The 19987-nt window shown below is 42.8% G+C and overlaps 1 protein-coding gene across 5 annotated transcripts in view; it reads left to right on the top strand.

Moving 5' to 3' along the window:
- NLG-4 (neuroligin 4) overlaps positions 1-19987 on the top strand; it is a 213339-nt gene that overhangs the window by 143319 nt on the left and 50033 nt on the right. For 3 of the 5 annotated variants that reach the window (XM_086905447.1, XM_086905433.1, XM_012493043.3), the window contains one exon: positions 3649-3800. In XM_086905447.1, the coding sequence (XP_086761573.1) occupies positions 3649-3800 (152 nt within the window). The remainder of the gene's footprint in view (positions 1-3648; positions 3801-19987) is intronic. The other 2 variants (XM_086905431.1, XM_086905440.1) reach the window with 1 other exon arrangement.

Raw genomic sequence — 19987 nt, 5'->3', positions numbered from 1 at the left:
TTCCTCATTTGTTACGAATAAAGAAGTGGAGATAGAATCGTTGCAAAATTCTCTGAAAACGTTGTGCGAAATCGCGACGAGCAAAATTGCTACGAAATCTCATTTTCTTAAACTTTTATTCCTCTTGGAAAGAGGGAAGAAGAAAAAAAAAGGAAGGAAGGAAGAATTCAAAGCTATCACTTTTAATTTAAATTCTTTTCTCCCCTCCACGTTTTCACGAGGACATTAACCACCGTGCCATTAACTCTCTATTTTCGAATCGAGTCGAGAACACACTCGAGCGAGTGCTCGAAAAATCCTCAATTAAGACGTCGGTGGACGGGTCGGTGGAGTGGAATGTCAGCTGTTACTTGTACCCCTTCTTTAAAATGATAACCGGAGCGGGAAAGATCGTCTGGTTTCACCTCGTTATTTTATTAAGCTTATTTCCCACAGTCTTTACTGTCCACTCTTATTTACTTAAAACCACCGCCGGCTTTTTCTCCGCTTCCTCTTCCTCTGGCTTGAAAAAAAGGTCGACTCGTTTTCGACCACCGGCTCGAGATATCGCCAAGATCTCTCGGGTTTAATCAGACCCCTTTTATAAATGCAGCAGGACTTCGTTAAAGTAATCCGCGGATCCGAATGTATCGCTTGGCCTGATCTTGTTCCTCATCCCAGGAGGCACGAGCTCGTTTCTTTCAACCTTCTTTCGCTTTTCTTCGCCAACGATTTTCCGATCTCGTTCGAGGAACCCGATTTTATCCGCATGCATTTAAATTGTCAAAACTTGGGCAACTGGAGGGCTGCCAGTTGCTGCTGGCTGCCGTTATTTCGGATGGGAACTGTTTCCATCCTCGTTTCTTAACAAATTCCTTCGAACGTTGCGGTGGACGAGTATGTATGTCGGGGTCAACGCAAATTAGAGAGAGGAGTGGATTAATTATTGGGATTGAAAATTGAACGTTTCCCTTTCACCATCCATCATTGAACAGACATACAATTGAGGATAACGTATTTCTCACTTGGGGATAATGTCGAAGAATAGTTTCCTTCTCGAAATGTCGCGATAGGAAAGAATTTTAATTCCCGCCATCTTATCCCACCATAGCGGTGTGCAATCTCCTTAATTCCTACATTTAACCGGGCATAATTGATATGACGGCTCATTCGTTCAGTTTAGCAGAGGTAATCAAGTAACCCCGCCATTAAATTTCCGTTAAGACCGAGCAGAGAAATAGGTATAGCGGAATTCGAAATGGCCATACGCCGGGTAGACCGTGTCGAGTATTCGTCACTGTTCCACTCGACACTGAACTCGAATTGAGATTGTTTCGCGAGCCCCGGAGTTTCCGTAAGCCGAGAAACTACGATTCTCTACGGTTAACATTAATCTCGCAACGTATCCGAGAGCTGAGAAGAAAGTGTGATCGATGTATCTCGGAATTTTCTTCGAATATTCCCGAACTTTACCAAAGAAAATTGGATCGAGAGAGTTATTAAAAAGAATTACTCGATCCCTTTCTTTCTCATATTTCCATACGTGTAAGTAAAAAATTATTATTGAACGAAAAGTACTAAGCAGAGAGCGAGGGAACTAAGAGACTAACGTGATTCGTCGTTGGAACCGAGTCACCGCACATCGTTCCGCGTTGTTGGCCAACTGTAATCTCGCAAGTTGGCCGATCGTAAAACGTTTCGGAATCGGAAAGTTTCGCGCGTGAAACTTTTTTCGAACGGTCATGGAGGGTACAAGTTTTCCCTCGGCCAACCAATAGCGCCAAGTAATTCCTTCCGCTCCCTTTCTGCCCTCGCTTATTTACCGTGCGCGCAATCAGAGAGGCGTATCTTCCGGTTCGGGCGAAAAGTTTCGAAACCGCGAAACGAAAACGCGAACCGATTGTCGGCCAACCAGAAATTGTCTGCCCGCTGAGAACTTCGTTTCCACACTGGACGCGACCATTTTGTGGCGGTCGGTTGTGCGGCAACTCCTCCCGACAAAAAAGCAATTTTCTACCGCGAGCAAAATTTAATCTGTCCCATTCACCACCTTTTTCATAAACTGTCCGTTTCTGTCTGGAAAACGGAATAAAAATTTCAAGTTTTTCTTTCTTTCCTTTTTTTTTTTTTTTTAATCTCTCGTTCCGCGAGATTCCAACGAACAAAATTCTTGCCGAAATAACTTTCTTCCCTCGGTCGTATAATCGGATCATCGGCTCGTTCTCAAAAGATTTCGAGACGAAAGATTTGATTTTGAAAAAATTTTTCCACACCGAGAGATCGTGGAACGAATTCAATGGATACGATATATCGTGGCGAGGATGATAGAGAGAGAAGAGGTGGGGAGGGGAATTGTATTCGAATGCTCCACGACGATTTATGGCGATGAGAATGAAAATCGAGCGATTAGTCGGATTAACGAACATAATGAAGAACGAGGCGAACAGGAAATCGGCGTCGTTAACGAAGAAACTCGTTGTCGGGCAGTGATTCGCGTTAATCGTCCGTTAAGACTGCCGATCGGGGTGTACGAGTGTAACGGGCCTTTAACTACGCTAATTGTCCATCATCCGCTTAATTTGCCCCTTTCGAAAATCCAGGCCTTTATTCGGAAGGACAGGTGGTGGATAATTTATGAAATTAATGGGGAAAAGAGCAATCCTTTTCCTTCCCTCTCCGCGAAATTAAATTCATTCAATTCTACCGAATCACGTTCGCGTAAATTCTACGTGCGTAGAAATATCGTAATTTCGTTCAATTTATTTATTTTTTATTAAACATTTTAATCCCTCCCCCCGCATGCGCTCCCTTGCATGTATAAAAGATTCGTGTATTAATAATTAACAATAATCTGATAAAAGACGACGAGTCGCGAATAAACTACGAGTTTGGAAACTCTAAGTAGCACAAGTACGTGCTTAGTCAGGCGCCTGTATACTGCTTAATTAATTACCATCGAATCTTCGAGCGAATGAAATATACACGAGAGAAATTTTTTCTTACATATATATATCTTCGAATACTATTCCCAGAAAATTGAAAGTATATCGATCGCGTATATAACGAGTTCACCTGTTTATTTCTCACTCGATCTTTTATCGTAGTGGTAGAAAAAAAATATCGATTCGTCTCGTATACTCGGTGTCCTCATCGGTGATACATCGCGAGACATTCGATTCGATTTTATCTTGCAAATGAGGATAACGATAAATCGACGGGGGGAAAGAAATGAAATTACTAGTAGCGGCAGCCTGACGTGTCCAGCGTGATCGAGACTGCGGCAGAATCCGTTTCGTTAATCCCTCCCGGGGCCGATAAGCAAGGAATTACCCCCTCGTAGATTTCTCCATCGAGCGAATAATTACCGAGCAAAAGCAGGAAACGCGGCGAGTAGCAGTTGCTGGATTTGGCAAGGGTCGCGCCATTCGAACACCCCCGCAACTTGGGTGTGGAAAGAGAAATGGGTCGCAAGGGGCTGGTTTAAACACGCTCTTAATTCTCGAATTCGAAGTTGGACTCGCAAAGTAATCGCTTTCCGTACCCCCTGAGATTCCAACACTGTTCTATGCTATTTTTCAATTATTCGTTCGAACGGAGAGGATGAAAATTAATCGATTTGTCGATTATACAGGGATTAATAATCAGGGCTCGGTTGGCTGTTGGTTTCAGAAGATGGGCTCGGTCCACGGCGAGGAATTGCCGTTCGTGTTCGGGGCACCGTTGGTGGACGGGTTCGGTCACTTTCCGAGGAACTACACGAGGTCTGAAGTGGCACTCTCCGAGAGCATCGTGCAGTTCTTCGCCAACTTCGTCAGAACTGGGTGAGTAGAGATCGATAATTGAAGTACGCCCCCTTCTTCTTCCTTTTTCTTCCGAACGTTAAATTGGATAACCAAGTTCGCTTTACATTTCCTTCGCCAACTACTTGCTCCCGCCACTCTTCGCGAATATTCTTCGAATCCACGGGAAATTCAAATCGAACGGAGGGTTAAAAATTATTCCTAATTAACGATAACCCATCGTGTATCGCTTCGTCTAGGATGACATTTGAACGCAACAGCGTGTTATCGATACCAAGTGTCCCAAGTTATGCCCCACGCGGAAAGATAAGAGCGACAAAATCTGTCGATACAGTGCGGTAAATCATTTCTCCCTCGAAATCCGAACGACGGTGAACGTCGATTCGTATATTTTATTTGCGCGATATCTTTTTCACACGCTTGATTCGATCATCTAATTCTACGAATCCTTCCTTCCCTCCTTCCTCCCCTTTTTCGAGGGGAACAACAGCGACGCGGCGCCACTTGCGTCGAATCAATTTGCGAATCGCTCGGGGAGTGGAGAGAGAGAGAGAGAGAGAGAGAAAGAAAAAAAAGGAAAAAGGTGGGAGAAAAAGTGGAAAGAGAGAGCAGGGAGGCAGGCGGGTTATGGATCGCGTCACACCGAAAGGTCTGATTTTCCATATTCATGAACGATGCGGAACTGAAGAGCGAAAAAGTAAAAAAAAAAAAAAAAAAAAAAAAAAGAGGAAGAAGCGGTGGGGGAACAGACGGAGCCAGGAGGATTAGAGGGAAAATATTTTTTCGAATACGATCGCACCGTGGCCGGCATTTTACACTCGCGCCCGAATTTCTGATCGAGCCAACGGATTGACGATATTCAAATTCACGGATTAAACAGGGAACAGGGAGCGGAGAATCACGCGATTCACTCTTTATACCATCGGCATCGAGTGCGTCGAGATTCAAGGCTTCCCTCCCCCCCGGATCCTCCGAATCGCAAAATTAAATACAACGGATTTCGAAATGGCGCTTTGATATACGCCAGTGGTTTATGGAGGTTCGTGAAATTGCAAGCAAAATTGAAAAAGTGAATCCCTGCCCGAAATATTGGATAGCATTGGTCCCTCTAATGAGAAAATTGATTTATAATGCGGGCGAATTTTACGTGGATAAAGAATAGAGAGATTATCGAAACGTCAGATTTTTGCAGTGCAACGAGTAGTGTCATTGGGTTGGTTGGGCCATTGAAATATCCGAGATGAAAGGGATTTTTTATTTTTTTAAATTTAATTTTATTACAAAAATCATGCGTGTAATAAATAATATGGAATAATCGCATAAATAAACATAAGTAACGTTATGTGATAAAATTTGAGTGTGTATGCGTAATATCAAGTGATGTTTTCAATTGAAAATTATTAATTTCAAATGTTAACGAAATGCATTAATTAAAAATGGTTCTGTAGAAATAATAAAAAATGGGAATGATTGTTAAAGATAAAATATATAATTTAATGTAAGTTAATATCTGAAATTGCGTGTATTTCCATTGATTGCCTATGTTTCAACGTAAACATCAATTAAAAAGGGGTGAATAATTATTGGTTCGCGTTATATAATACATATCACGATAAAATATTAATTGAAAAGGAATATCGAAATTTTAGAAGTGCAATTAATTTCGAGCGTAATTTCGATAACCAATTTTACGTTGTTATTCAAATTATCGTGATAGCCAATCTTGAATATTTTTTTAATGGCTTTCGATCGAAACATCGTCCATCTTAAAAATCGATCGTTCGCCTTAGATCGGAAAATAAGCAAAAAAACAAGATGGATCCTCGTACACGTATCTTCTATACTTTCGTTCATTTGAAAAAGATTGATATCGAATGATATCCTCCTCCTCCTCAAAACCGATCGTTAAGTTCAATCGGATAAATAATTTTTCTACCGTAAAAATCGAGGGAATTATTATTATTGGCGTAATTTTTTTCGATTTCGTTCTATACGTTTCGTATTATACTCATTAATATGAAATATTTATGAGTGTGTAAATTTATCTGACTATCGAAATACAAATTTACGCCAAATGAATATTTTTCCACCCTTCCTTCCGGTTTTCAAACGCGCCTCACTGCCATCAATATAATTATTATTTTTGCCTCGGGTTTTGCGGTTTGCATCATTGGACACCATTGATTTCGTTTCGATTTGATTTCACTCCATCGAGATTTTTTTTTTTTTCAAATATTCCATTCGCCCTCTGCTCTGCCAGCTTGTATTTTAACAAAGTCGTATCACGTTCTCCGCTCGAGCATCGCAGAAACGGGGCATTTAACAACGCGATATTTTTATGCGGCGCGATTTAATCGAACCGCCCCATTGGCCGATCAGCCGAGGCTTTTAAAAAATGTACGGTAATTTTTTACGACGGTGACCGACTTCCGAGCGTCCGTTCCTGAATTTTAAAGCTACGATAAAACATTAAACAGGAAGTGCCGACCCGAGTGCTTTCGAATCCACCGTTAATATCCATCCCTTTGTACTTCGCATTCGTCCAGGATCGAAACTGTGCGTCCATTTCCATTTTCCGCTCACTCGTTCCTTTTCGCCTCTATAACTCTCGATTTTTCGCCTTTTCGTTCTTGCAAAGAAGGGTGCGCGAACAAACGATTTCGAAATTGTACGACTCAAATACTCGAGTATAAATAATTAGTCAACCGATTCCGCCTCGATTTCGCGCAACTTTCATCTTCATCCGCTCTAAATCCTCGTAAGTTCTCACAATGGAATTATTGGGCGTTTAACATCTGGCGAGAACGATCGTGAAATTAGAGAAAATTCGCGACTGTTCATCGAAATCCTAGGAACGTGCAGTTATTGGCGGTAGTAAGAGTCGAACAACAATTAATCGTGTAGCCGGTGCGAGTCCGACCTCACGTTCTCCGCTACAAGAAGACGTACAATAACGAGTAATTTCGGTTACGAGTTTAGATACGGCCACGTGCATGGGAATATTACGTGACTAAAGGGTTGGACCATTCTCTACGTGATGCACAAGCACTGAATCACGCCATTCCCCGCGAAATAATTCGTTCGTTCCGTTTAAATTTCTTCTCTTGGACAAACGAACGAATAACTTGTTTCTTCGTCGCGATTCAAAATTCGATACGCGTATACCTAATAAAACTGAAAATTGTTTTCCCCATGGTATATCTCACACTCACCAATTGTATCACGTTTATTTAAAATATATATTCTCAGCAAAGGAGAAACGTTTCTCTCGAACATCTTATTCGAAACATCCTCCTCCAAGAGCATTACGCGTAAATAGAATCTTAAACCGATCGTGAAAGTCCCGTTCTTTCGAATCGTTCGATTCATACGTGAACAAAAAGATTTCTATTCACCTCTTCGACATCTTCCCATTCTCCTTCTTCTTCATCTCGTTAATAGACTCGGACGTTGCCGACAATGGAAGACAATGGCGTCTTCCATACCCGAGGCAACGATGATTCACCTCTTCCTCCCTCGCTGCGTATCACGATCGTATCTCAAGATGAATTCCAAGAAGAAGAGAATGGATTCGTCTGTAAAAACTGACAACTTATCGGGCGACACGTGCATCGCACTTTCTCCAACTTCCCCCATCTTCCTTAACCATTCACCATATACCACCGCCCCTCTGACCCATGTGCACTTCCTCCCCCTACATTTCTCTTCATACCACTAAATTCTTCTTTATCCCACTCTCCGGAATCACCGCTCTCACATTCCACCCACCCGCCATGTTTCTCCATTTCGATTTCCACCACTCGCACCCTTCTCCCCGTATTTTTCTTCAACCCCGTCAAGCTCTTCTTTATCCTCTCCTCCCGCCTTTTCATCACGCTTCTCCCCTTCGTTCCTCCACTTCTCTCTCTCTCTCTCTCGATTTCAGTTTTTCCATCCTCGTCCTCGTTGGCCCACGCATGAATATGCAAACGCGAAGCAAACCGATAATATTTCAGCGCGCCGCTCTCGCCCCGAGCGACGTAAATTTCACTTTGTCGATACGTATCCAAAACACATAGACACACGCGCGCGCGCGCGCGCGGCCTTTTTCGCACGAGTCCCGCCCCGGTGTGCGTAATATCGCGAATTGATACGCGGTAATACGATTTTCGTTCACGAACGATCCGTGCCTCTAACGATCGACGAAAGCGGTTGGCGCGTGTTCCTCGAGGCCACGGGAGGGGAACAAGCATCGCCTATTTTTCATCCGCCCGCCTCGATATTTTTTTACCCGCGATCGGCCGCTTTTTAAATATACTCGAATGACGAACGCGTCCCGCCGGGAAATTCGTGGCGATTCGACGATATTCCGCGCCCTTGCGTGATCTTGCTCACGTTTAGGGATAAATTACGACGGGAATGGGGATCGAATGGGAGAAAACTTGAACTCTTCGCTTCGATCCATGTCGGGATTAAATTTTCACGCGTTCTGTGCGAGAAATTACGTACGTTGGCGAGGAAAAAGGAACGATTCAACGTTTCGTACAGAGATTATTAATTTCTTAGGCCAATCGTGATGAAACGTGCGAATGTTTGGATAGAATAATTGGATAAGGGTAAATTTTCGTATGTAATTTATGCCGCTTTTGAACGATACTTCGAAAGATCGAACACCTTTTCGAACGAGCGTTGAATTACCTCGAGTTGAATCTCTTCCGTTCAGTTATCCCTCGACAAATAACTCTCATCATCCCCCCGGTTAAATCCAAATCCAGATAAGCGATCCCGTAGTAACAAATGGAGAACGAGGTTCGATACGATAATATGAAACATCGCGTTTCATACACCGATCCCTCTCGATCCTTGTCTCGAATAACCGGGCATCGCGAGGAGGAGGATAGAAGAAGGGGGATATTGCGTGGCGGAAGCGGTTCGGGGGAGGAGAGGCACTTTACATTAAGAGCGCATCAGGAAATACGGGTGGGAGGGGCGGATGATGAAAATTTCAATTCGTTCGACCGCGACTTGGTCGGACGCTGATGCGATGCGTTCATGTATTATTACCGGATCCTCGAGGAGGATTCCGGAGTAAGGAGAAACGATAAAAGGGCGAGGAGGAGTTTCGTTTTAAACCGGCGTATCTGCCCCCGCCCCTCTCTCTTTCTCTCTCTCTCTCTCTCTCCATCTCCTCGCCGTGGAAAGAAGTTGGCCGGGATTATGGGAAAAATTGGACGATCTTCTTCGTGAAAGAGCGTTCGAATATGGCGACACCGGATCGTGAGAATGAAACTGATCCCTTCTCTCGTTGAGGGATCGTACGTGGCCCAAATAGAATGTCGATGAAGAAACCTCGTTTCCTTTTTTTCGAGCGAAAACATTTTTATTCATTATTATTATCGTAATCCGAGATTGGGATCTTGGAAATGTGTTTCGTGATGGATTTAAGAGAATCTTTGGAAATCGTTTCTCTGAAAATTTCCGAATATCTGATAACCGGTAGATTTTGTCCTATTTATAGATCGGAACGATCGGAATATTCGCGAAATTGGAAGATTGGTGGAAAGTTCGGGCAATTCGAAAAAAAAAGCGGGGAGGATTCGAAAGGAATAACTTTTCTCCGAAGGAGAAAATACACGACGCTCGAGTTGTAGAGTCTCGATGATGAATACGTGGTGTTCTTTCCCCCTTTCTCTTCTCTCCCCCTCCCCTCCTCTATTTCCCGCCACTGTAAAACATAAAATGCAGCTGACACTGGCTAAAACCCGATTAACGGATAACACGATACATTGAATTCAACCCGGCTAAACCTTACGTCTGATATTTTGTGTCCCATCGAACCCGTGTTCCCCCCCGAATAATCCTATCGACGGCTCGTAATTTTTGCACGCCAGGCCCCTCTCTCCAAACGGATCGATTTATCGCGATCAAAGCGGGGGCAGGGGGGGACCCATTGAACGCGAAAGAGATCGATCGAAGCAGCCTCGAGAAGAGGCAAGGATGAACCGAAGGAAATCGTTAAAGAATTATCGATAATAATATTTGTTTTTATTCGCGAGATATATATATTCTTTGTTTCACGAAAGTATTTCGCGTGGAATATTTCGTTCTCCGATATTTTTTTCCTTTTTTATCGAAAAGCGAAAAAGCAATCGGAAAATTGGAAGATGATAAATGGTGGATATTATAAAAAAGAACGAGGAACGAGGATAACACCGTTGTTTCGATAGGATATTCGTATTAAAAAGAAAATCGGGAAAAATTGTTTTTGTATTCTGTTATCGCGTCGAACGGTAAGAAATGATTCGACGACTTGGATCGATTCGAAAAAATCGCGAATCTTCTTTGAAGGCAGCCTCTATAAGAGGCTTTTTTAACTTTCGACGATGCACGAATAAAGAAGAGAGAAGAAAATCATTCGTGCGTTGATTCTTTTATATTCGAGTAATTCCGGTAGAACAACGATCGTATCGGCTCGCGCAAAATTTTAAAAAATCGACTTTGCTGCGGTTTTTTCGATGGAAATATCGCGCAACGGATTGTTGGAATTCTCTCATCAGAATAAACGGATGAGAATGGAGACAAATTTCGAATCGTTACGTATATCCCTATTTAGAATATTTTTTTCTTTCTTTCTTTTTTTCACTTTCATCCTCCTGTTTTTTTTTTCTTTTTTTCTTTTTTTAGTCGGCGTGAAGCAATTAAAATCGCCTGGCCGTGGGTGAAAAGGCACGCGGCCGAATTCCGTTCCGAACCAGATTTGATTCGAGTCGCAATCACGAACGCAGTGATTGCTAATTCGGCTTGGAAACGAGCATCCACTCGTTCCGTCCGCTACTTTTTGATCGTTCGTTTAATTAACGAGCAGAAAATAGCCGACGTTTATGGGGAAGGGCCGAAGTGGCGGATTATGCGCATGGCCGCGATTTTCGCGCTCAAAAATTCAATGCCGCCGAGTGCAATTCGATTTCGTGACTTACTATTCCCGATAATAGGCACAATTTGCCGAGCGAGAATTGTTTTTCGATTAAATGTTTCGCTCCCGATACGTAGATACATATAATAATCGAGGTGATCGAGGATTAAAAGGAGGAGGATTTAAGAGGAGGAAGATAGGATCACGTTATTATAAGCAGAGATTGTTGTTCATTTATTAAAGAAATTACTTCGAAATATTTGACCATTTAGAAAGATATAGGAATATATCGAATATCACGATGCATAATTATATCAATTAAAAAATCGTTAATTTCTATCGTTATTTTCGATAGAATGCATATTGTCGTAGCGCAAAGCACTTACAGTTTGTTAATCCGTTTTCATTCATCCTGCATTTTGTACGTTTAATTTTTTCCTGTAAAGCACCACTCCTGGACGGATTTAATTTCAAAACTTTTCGCGACGAATGGTTTGCGTTGACTTTTAAAACGAAATTACTCGCAAAGTATAATCGCGAATATTATAATCACGCGCGAGAATATAAACGTAGGATCAGTAGAAAGATAGGATCGTTTCTGGTAATATCATGCGATTCTTATGCGTGTCGTCAATCAAAGGCTAAACGGGGGCAAATGCAAACACATCGGCGGCCCGCTCGTTTCTGTATAAATGTCTAAATAAAATTAGCATTTAAACGGACTAGATCGAATGAAGCTATCCGGGTTTGCGAACAAAGAGATAACGAAATTTCGATTTCCGGCTATCTTTCATACGCGCACCGGAATGAACTGATTTCGATTCGCTTTCGAAATTGCTTTTTATCGGGTCAACCATGTATTTTATCTTATTCAATATCTTATTTAATACCGCTGCCCTATCGTAGATACCGTTTAATCCCTTAATCGAACCGCCGCAAATTATGACGTGCACCGTGTTGCGAAGAACGTTTTCAATAACGTTCGAAAGCTTAAGTTGAGAATAATTGAGAGCGCGATCGTCGAAGAGAAGAAAGGATTCAAGAATTGTTGTATTGTAAGTGGAGTAAATAGTGAATCAATTTCGAAACAAAATATTCCACTCAATTTAAAATTATCCTCGCGCGCAATATTTTTTTCCGCCTCGAAGGGGATACAGTTGCCCCGCCATATTCGATTTCGAAAATACACTCACGGGAATCCATTAAGGGAGCAAACACGCTTGAGAGTAAAACTCTCGAGAGTTACTCTTGTCCAATGTGTAGTTCGGAAAAAAAAAAAAAAAGAAGAAGAAGAAGAAAGAAAAAGGAAGGAAGTAAGCGAAGAAAGTAAGGAAAAAAATAAAACTCTCGAGAATCCTCCTCTCTTGGCCGGTTACTCGAGCGCGAATCGAGCGTGACATATTTACTTCCGTTCCGGTTTTTGCCCGGAAGCGCCTCGGTGGCGAACTTTCCGAGTAAATTTCAATTCGTGATTCTTGCTCGATCCACCTTACCTAACCTACCTCGATCCGCCCCACCCCTCCTCTTCACCTCGTCTATATCACCTCTAGGCAAATGGAGGGGTCCGCCACTCTATGACTTTCCTTCCACTTGGAAGAAGTCGTCCGTTGTGTCCGGCGCACACAGCTGCCCGCTTGCTCTAGAAACGATTTAAACGGTTGCTTCGCCCTGCTTTCGATTGCTCCTTCTCTCTTCTCTCTCTCTCATTCTCATTGGAGAGAGGAAAAGAAAGAGAGGGAAAGAAAAGATGATCAAAGGATGGAAAAAATAAGGATCGATGAGCAAGTCAATCATACGTGTGATCGAGTGGAATCGTTTTTTCGAATGATAGAGAAGAATTATTAAATTTGATGCATCTCCTCTCAAGAATTGAGGGAATGGAATTCTCGATTAATATCTCCGAATTTTGAAATCGATCTGGAAATATCTACTCTTTACTCCATGTTCGTAATTTTTTTTTTTCCTTCTTCTTCTTCTAATGATTCAATTAAGAATCAATGGGATGAAATTACATTCAAATGTCACGAAGGAGGCAAGAAAATTATCAACACTTCCCGCTCTCTATATCTCTCTATTTCACGATTAATCGAATTTGCGTGTCGTTATTCGACCCGTTTTCATTGCAAATTGCGTAACTATCATAATTTACGATGTAAATCGTATTGCAACTATTATATTATACCCGACCATTACATGGCGTATATTAACAGACATGCTGGTGACATCCATATCCATAGCACGACATTAATTTTAATAACCAATTTAATAACATATTAAATCGTATTAGTACATCAATAAAGTTCAATATACTGAAACTTATATATATATAATTCTGAAGCGACGAAAATATCTTTTTTTCGGTTCCAAGACTTTGTTCGATACAACCACGGGTTCGAAACCCGGTTAAAAAACCCGTATCGTGGATGGATACAGTTTTGGGAGGAAGCTTTGTCTTTTGTCTATCGATGGAAGAAAAAGGGAAGAAACAAGTGTAAGAGGAGAGGGGAAAGCGAGAGGAGGAGGAGCATCGGCCCCGAGCGAAAAATTCGCTCGAACGAGTTTTGAGACGTAACCTTGACAAAAGCCTTATTCCAGCTTTTTTCTCTTTGAGAGAAGAAAAAGTGCGGAGAAGACCACTCGTCTGGCCGAGCTTTGAACCACGTCCCGGCAATCTACCACACCGCGCAATCTCTACTTGAATGCGCTCTCCATTTCCATTATTGGCAACAAACTTTCATCCTCTCCCTCGCCTCGCCATACGGAAGGAAGGTGACAAAACGGGGCGGTATTCGACCGACCGAGATCCTCTGAAATTTCGCGGTAATTTGGAAGCGAGAATATAAATTGGGCCGCGATAAGGGGAGTCTGAACGGGCAAACTGAATTTTATTCGGGGATATTCTTTCCCGCCGTCAGAAATTCTCGTTCCTTCTCTCCTTTTATGCAATTCACAAACTTGCTTCGCTTTACACGAATTGCCAATTTTTATTTTCATTTCCTTTCGTCGCGGTTTAATAAAAATCCTTCGGCATCGAGCCGTGAAATTTCTCCAACACGACGATTTCTTCCCCTTCGATCGTCTCCTTGTCCTTCTTTCCGCGGAACTATTTCCTTCTTTATTTGCGCGACAATTCCATCCGTACGCGTCGTTACATTACGTCGTTCATTATATAACGTTGCCAATAAGGGCGGCGGTAAGGATAATTGGTGAACAAGCTGTCGCGCCTAACGAAGGATCAACAGGGAGGCGGTGAATCCATCATCTTTGTCAATTATACGGGATAAACGGGTTGACGGGCGAGAAGGAAGGGGAAAAAGTGGGGACGGCATCGGTCCGTAAGGGAGGGAGGGGGGGGAGGGTGGCGTGACGAGGTGAATCCAGGTGGGCATAAGGGATAATCCTGCGGAGTTAGCGTCAGTCAGGGTTGAATTACGACGTGTGACGGGGTCGGCACGAGGGGGGGGCCGGCCCTATTTGCCGTAAATTATGATAAACTACGTTACCGGCGGAGCGGTAATAAATACGAAATCGATATCGCGGCCGTTCGAAATTTGCGAATCCGCGGCCAACGTTATCGTATATAATAATCTATTATCTGGAAATATCAAAGGGGGTTATTGTAATTGGCCGGAGGAATGGATGACCGATGAAATTAACCTTGTCTCGTAACCGGTTAACGTGCGATTGCGAAGTTTTAAGTGTTCATCCCTCCCCCCTTATTTATCGCGCGATCCAGCTTTAATGGACAACGACATTGATTCTAACACCACATTCCCTGGATTTATGGTGTTTAAACCATGTGGCTGTGCCATTAACGCCTATCATATCGCCATTTCCGTAGACGGTAATTGTTTAACGAGTGGGAAAGAATGCGTTGTTTCGTGGTGATGGACCGAGAGTAACATTAACCTCGTGCCTCGTAGAAGATTCGAAGAATAAGAATAAAATTTTCATATTATACGCACGCACGAAAAAAAAGGAAAAGAAGATTGTTCTTGCACTCTCTCGCGCAACAACCTTGCCCAGACGTTGAATTCTGCAAGCATCGAGCATTACTCAACGCACTGTCTAAACCATCTCCCTGGTTTTTAACTTTCGATCGCACGCGATCGAAAAATATACGCTCTTCTATATCCGATTCCGCTCTCAATCTCGATCGCGGGAAAATAAGATAAGGTTGTTCGTAAGGTTGGATTGAATGGTTAAAAGGGTATTAAGGACAGTTTGGAGGGGTGGTTGCCACGTATGTCTGTATTATGGTGTGTTTGCCGGCGGATTACGAGAGTAAAGTACGCCGATGCCGCGACACTGTTTGCGATTGCCACGCTCGCGGTTATTGGGCCGCCGTAACGTTTAGTCCGCGCGATTATGCTAAATTATTGTTTACAGGCGTCGTATCCTATACGTCTATTTACCATGGACTCTGCGCTGGTCGGTCGTTAACACGGTGCCACGGTGGCCGTGCCGATTTCCAACCGGTGGATGAAAATCGTATTGTCGCGAAATTGTATCCGAGTTTCATGATTCGGTGTTAAGCTTCGTCGGGGGGGGGAATTTCTCTGTTGGAAATAAGGGAAGTAAGTTCTTAACGCGAGCGAAACGTATTGGATTTTTGTGGAAGTTCCTTTTTTTATCCACGGTTTTAACGATCCTAACTCGAGAGAATAATACGCACTTCGGTTCGTTCTTCGTCGATGTCGGATTTAATTTTCCTTCGACTTTTCGAAAGTTCGCCCGATCCTTTCTTCCAAAAATTCATCGACGAATAACGGTTACAGCTTACGCGTACGAAGATTAGATCTCTTTCGAGATTTCAAGATTCCGGAAAGATTCCGGAGGAGATCGTAAAAAACGGAAGAAAAAGAAAAGAACGAATCGTAATACTCGAACGTAGTTAAGAAATTATCCTCTTTTCCTTTTGCTTGTAAAGCTAAAGAAATCCGATTTACAATGTTTTTGTAGAATAAAGATACTTTCTCGACTGGTAAAGAGATCCCGCCAGGAGGAAGATTATTGGCGAAAGTTGGAATAGTGGAGCGATGGTAGCGGTGGTCCCTAGAAAACTTTTGTCGCGTGAGTTTATATCATTTTCTTGACTCTCTGGAAGGAGCGTCGTAAAGAAGAACAACTAGCCGGAGTAAAACAGATAGCAACGGCCGCGTGAAGGAAGGGAAAACACGAAAAAAAAGAAAGAGAGAGAGAGAAAAAAGTGTATGGAAGCGCAGAGATTGCAACAAGAGAAGAAAACTTCATCCAGAAAAGGAGATAAACCGACGCAAGAATGGATATACGAGTCGCGGTTTGGAACTTTGAAATTCTCGCTTAATTACGAGTTTCGCCAAGAAATAAAGAAACGTGGAATCGAGGTAAATAAATATTAGATCCAAATGTGATTTTCCAAAATCGAAATTGAGCGATTTTGTCCGCGACAAGTATTCAGAAACGCCATCGATTCGCCGAATTCCGCATTTCGAGCGAATTATCCGCGAAATAAATCTGTAAACGATCAAAGGAACAACATTTTTGGACTACTTTTGTGTTTTTTTGCACAAGCTTTTGCTGAACGTTGTTTGAAAATTCTACGAATCCCTCTCCGCAACGCCACTTGCAACAGGTTAGTCGACGGTTTTTCTCTCTTGCGCTATGCATAATGGATGGATGGATCGATGGGTGGCATCGTAGGTGGAGGAAACGAATCGATAGATGGAACCACGAAGGTTATCGTACCGCGCGACAGAGGAAGGAAGCAAGAATCAGTTTGTAGAAAAGAGAAGGAGATGCGAGTTAAGCTAATAATGCTTGTAAATTGTCAAAAAGATTGAACAGGGTAATGTTAAAAATAAACTTTCCAATTTTTTTCCTGAATCAAAATAAATGGATCGTTTGATGATTTAAAATTTTTTTCGAAAATTTCAAGTTTAAACGTCATTCTTGTTATTGCGGTAATATTCCGAATATTCTTTGGGGCTGCGAGTGATTCAATTCCAATTAGAGAGTTAAAAGCGTGTGAAACGAGAAGAAAGAAATTTAGGATATCTAAAGTTTCCTAAGGAGTTTCTTAAGTTAAAAGTTCCGTGTTTTACAGCTTTCGAGACGTCGAAATCGCTCGAGTTATCGTTAAACCGTGTCGTCTTTTTATTTATTCAACGCGAGTTTACGAGTTCTCGATTCGCCGATCTTTAAATTATCGGGAAAAACGAGGTCTTTCGTTTGCTTTTAAATCCGCGCAACCTTTCCCCCTCCCCCTGGAAATTCGAATCCAGTCTCGGTATCAGACGCCATTACCATGAATTAATTGACAATTGGCCGACCATTGGAACACGCGATTTCGTGCAATGAATTCACCGGCGGCGCACCGCGACGCGCACCACCAGATGGCTCGATCGTAACACGCGACTTATTACGTGTCTCGCGTCCATTAGCTCTGTCGTTTAAATTGCAAATACGGCTCGAATAAGAGACAACAAAGTTCCGGTGATACCGCCGCTATCGGCAACTTTCCACGAATCTAAATGTTACCAATTAAACCGAGAGCAAAACTTTTAACGGTGACTAGCCAATAGCAAGCCCAAGGTTTACACGCGCTCGGCAAACTGGTAATTACACTTAGTATACCTAGTTAACCAGGCTTTCCACCAAGAATCGTAACAATTACTCGAACGAGGAAAGCTTTACGAGAATTTCTCGATATTCCGTTCTATTATATTAGGAAACCTCGTTATCGATCGATCGATCATTTTCAATGAGAATTTTATTTTTCCATAGCCACAGATGATTTCATTCTTCTTCCTTTCTCCAATCTCTTTTGAAACTATCAAAAAAGAAACTTTTTTCTTCTTTTTCTTTTTTATACGTTATTAAAATTCTAAATTCTTTCTCCGCTGAAAGAGTTTAACGAGAAAATTGATTGACCGAAAACTCGAATCGAGATGAAACGCGTGCGAAAATGCGACACTTGAAAATTTCCCACCAATTTTCCCGCGTATCGTTTCAACTGACGTTCAATAACAACCGGAATTCGATTAATTTCGCATTCTATCGGCGCTCGGCGCAGCGTTCACCTGATTCAGGAATACTGCGCGAATACTACACGGTTAATGGCCACGGATATTATTTCGTTGAGCGTATCGCTCGATTACGAGCCATCGAGGGATGTTTTTTCCGCAAATGTCGCAAGATTGCCAAACGCTGGTTGCAAAGTTAGAAATTTCCCGGCCACCGATATATACACGTGTAGAGGAATTCCGCGTCGATTGGGCGCAAATGAATGGGTTAATTCAATAATAAATCAGCGTGGTCGATTGTTCAGCGACGCGCGAATTCCATTATTAACCCTAGCGAGCGCGCAAATGCGATAATTGCAGTAGCATTAATAGGCTATAAAGCGCAATAAGTAACAGTGCGATTACGCGATCGAGCGTTTTAAGTTGAACGCATTTTCCCAAAATTCTATACCTTTCTCTCTCTCTCTCTCTCTCTCTCTCTCTCTCTTTTTTCTCTTCCATTCTATATTTTTCGCGGGAAAAGATATATAGAGATGACCGAAACAATTTCACCGGGCGCACGAAACCGCTAATAGCAATTTACGAAACGCGCAGAGGCAGGTAGCGGGTAATTGAGCCTCGCGCCGTCCACCCACGCTCTATCGTTCTCTAAACACATTCCATAAACGGGAACCGAGCGGATTTCGCGACCGCTGTACGCGTTATGAAACCGGCGGTGCGACGATCGCGTTAGCGACACCATTCCACCCCCCTACAATTCCCCGCCCCTTTTTCCTTTTCATTAGGCAGTCATTGTCGTTTCCTACCGCGCGCTCCGCTTTGGATTATTATTTCGCCAAGTTTTTCCCATTATTATCCCCCTTTCGCTTCATTTATCTTCCATTTCGTTCCTTTTTCCCTTTCTCGAAATTATATTTGGATAAAGCGATCGAAATAAAATCTTGTAAAATCTTCTTCCACGAGATATCTCAATTTAATTCCCACCATTTCGTTCGAATGATATAACACGTCGTTCTAAACAGAGCGGCGTCACGCCAATATCCGTTTTAATTAAGTTTCCAACGTTCCTAACGTCGAACAAGGTCTCGTTTTTCGGCGTTGCCGCGGCAAGAAAGGGAGGGTGTTCACTCTTTCTTCGAGCAGCGTGTCGCTGTTAGGGTGGCAATGCATCAACGGTTAATGAGCAAACTTTAATATTCTCCCCCGAAACTCGACCCACGACCTATCTCGCAACGACCACGAAGCAACCCTCGCCTCCCCCGTCGGTTGAGAGGGGGTAGACAACGGGATCCTACAACTACCGTAATTATTGCGAGGTTGGCAAACGAAGGATGAAACGGTGGTTCCAGTCGGTCCCTCCCTGGAGGGGAGGATGTATATAATCTGGCAGATGTCTAATCAACGTTGATTGTATCGAATATACCTTGCCTCGATCGGATTAATCAAGAAAAATGGACTTTCTTCTTGGATCGATCCAAACTTTCGAACATAAAGTTTCTTTGGAACGCGATCTTACTAAACTTCGAAGTTCACTGTCCATTGTGCATTGTGTTGTTGTGGAATTCCAGCTTCTTGCGCGAGAACGTAATTACTCGCGGGGATGGAAAAAAAAAAAAAACGTAAACTCGAGGAATAAAAATAAAAGGAAAGGAAATAAAGAACACGAGCGAATCCGAAGGAGGAGGAGGGATATAATAAGGGAGGGAGAGAAATTCCGATGAGACGAGCAATTCTGGTTATATCGAAATCGTGGCAAGGAGAAAAATAGAGCGACACGACGACGAATGTGGTGGTGGCAATTTCAAGATGTTATATCTGAAAGGGAGGAGGTGAAACTGTCCTTGTACCCCGATGTTCGGTACAAAGCGGGTGTTAATCCCGAATATGAAGCTTTTTCGTCGGTATCAGCAGGAAATTCTGCAGCGCCGCGGCCAAGAATGTGGTAAACGACACGCGTGGAAAGAGAAAAGCGAGGGGAAGGGAAACCACCAGCCGTGGCAAGTTATAACGTTGATTTAACGCTCGTAATTACGATGGAACGCGTATCTCTTCAACGATCCCAACTCTTCGAAACTCTTTCGCGCATAATCACTCGCCTTCGAAATTCGCAACGATTTCTCTCGACTATTTTTCTTTTTCGAATAACGAGCGAGTCGTTTTATCTCCTATCTGGGAGGGGGAGGAGGGAAAGACGAGATTGGAGGGAAGTGGGTCGTTAAATGAAATAGTGGCGCGGTGGATTGGGATTATCGGTGAAAAATCGTTCGTTATCGGAGCCGATGGCGCACGATCAATCGTGGGCCAATTTTAAT

This window comes from Apis florea, unplaced genomic scaffold, assembly GCF_048593485.1.
Source record: "Apis florea isolate Af1SG1 unplaced genomic scaffold, ASM4859348v1 contig_1615_pilon, whole genome shotgun sequence".
NCBI lineage: Eukaryota > Metazoa > Arthropoda > Insecta > Hymenoptera > Apidae > Apis > Apis florea.
The sequence above is the reverse complement of the archived record's forward strand: the minus strand, read 5'-3'. Positions and strand labels throughout refer to the sequence as shown.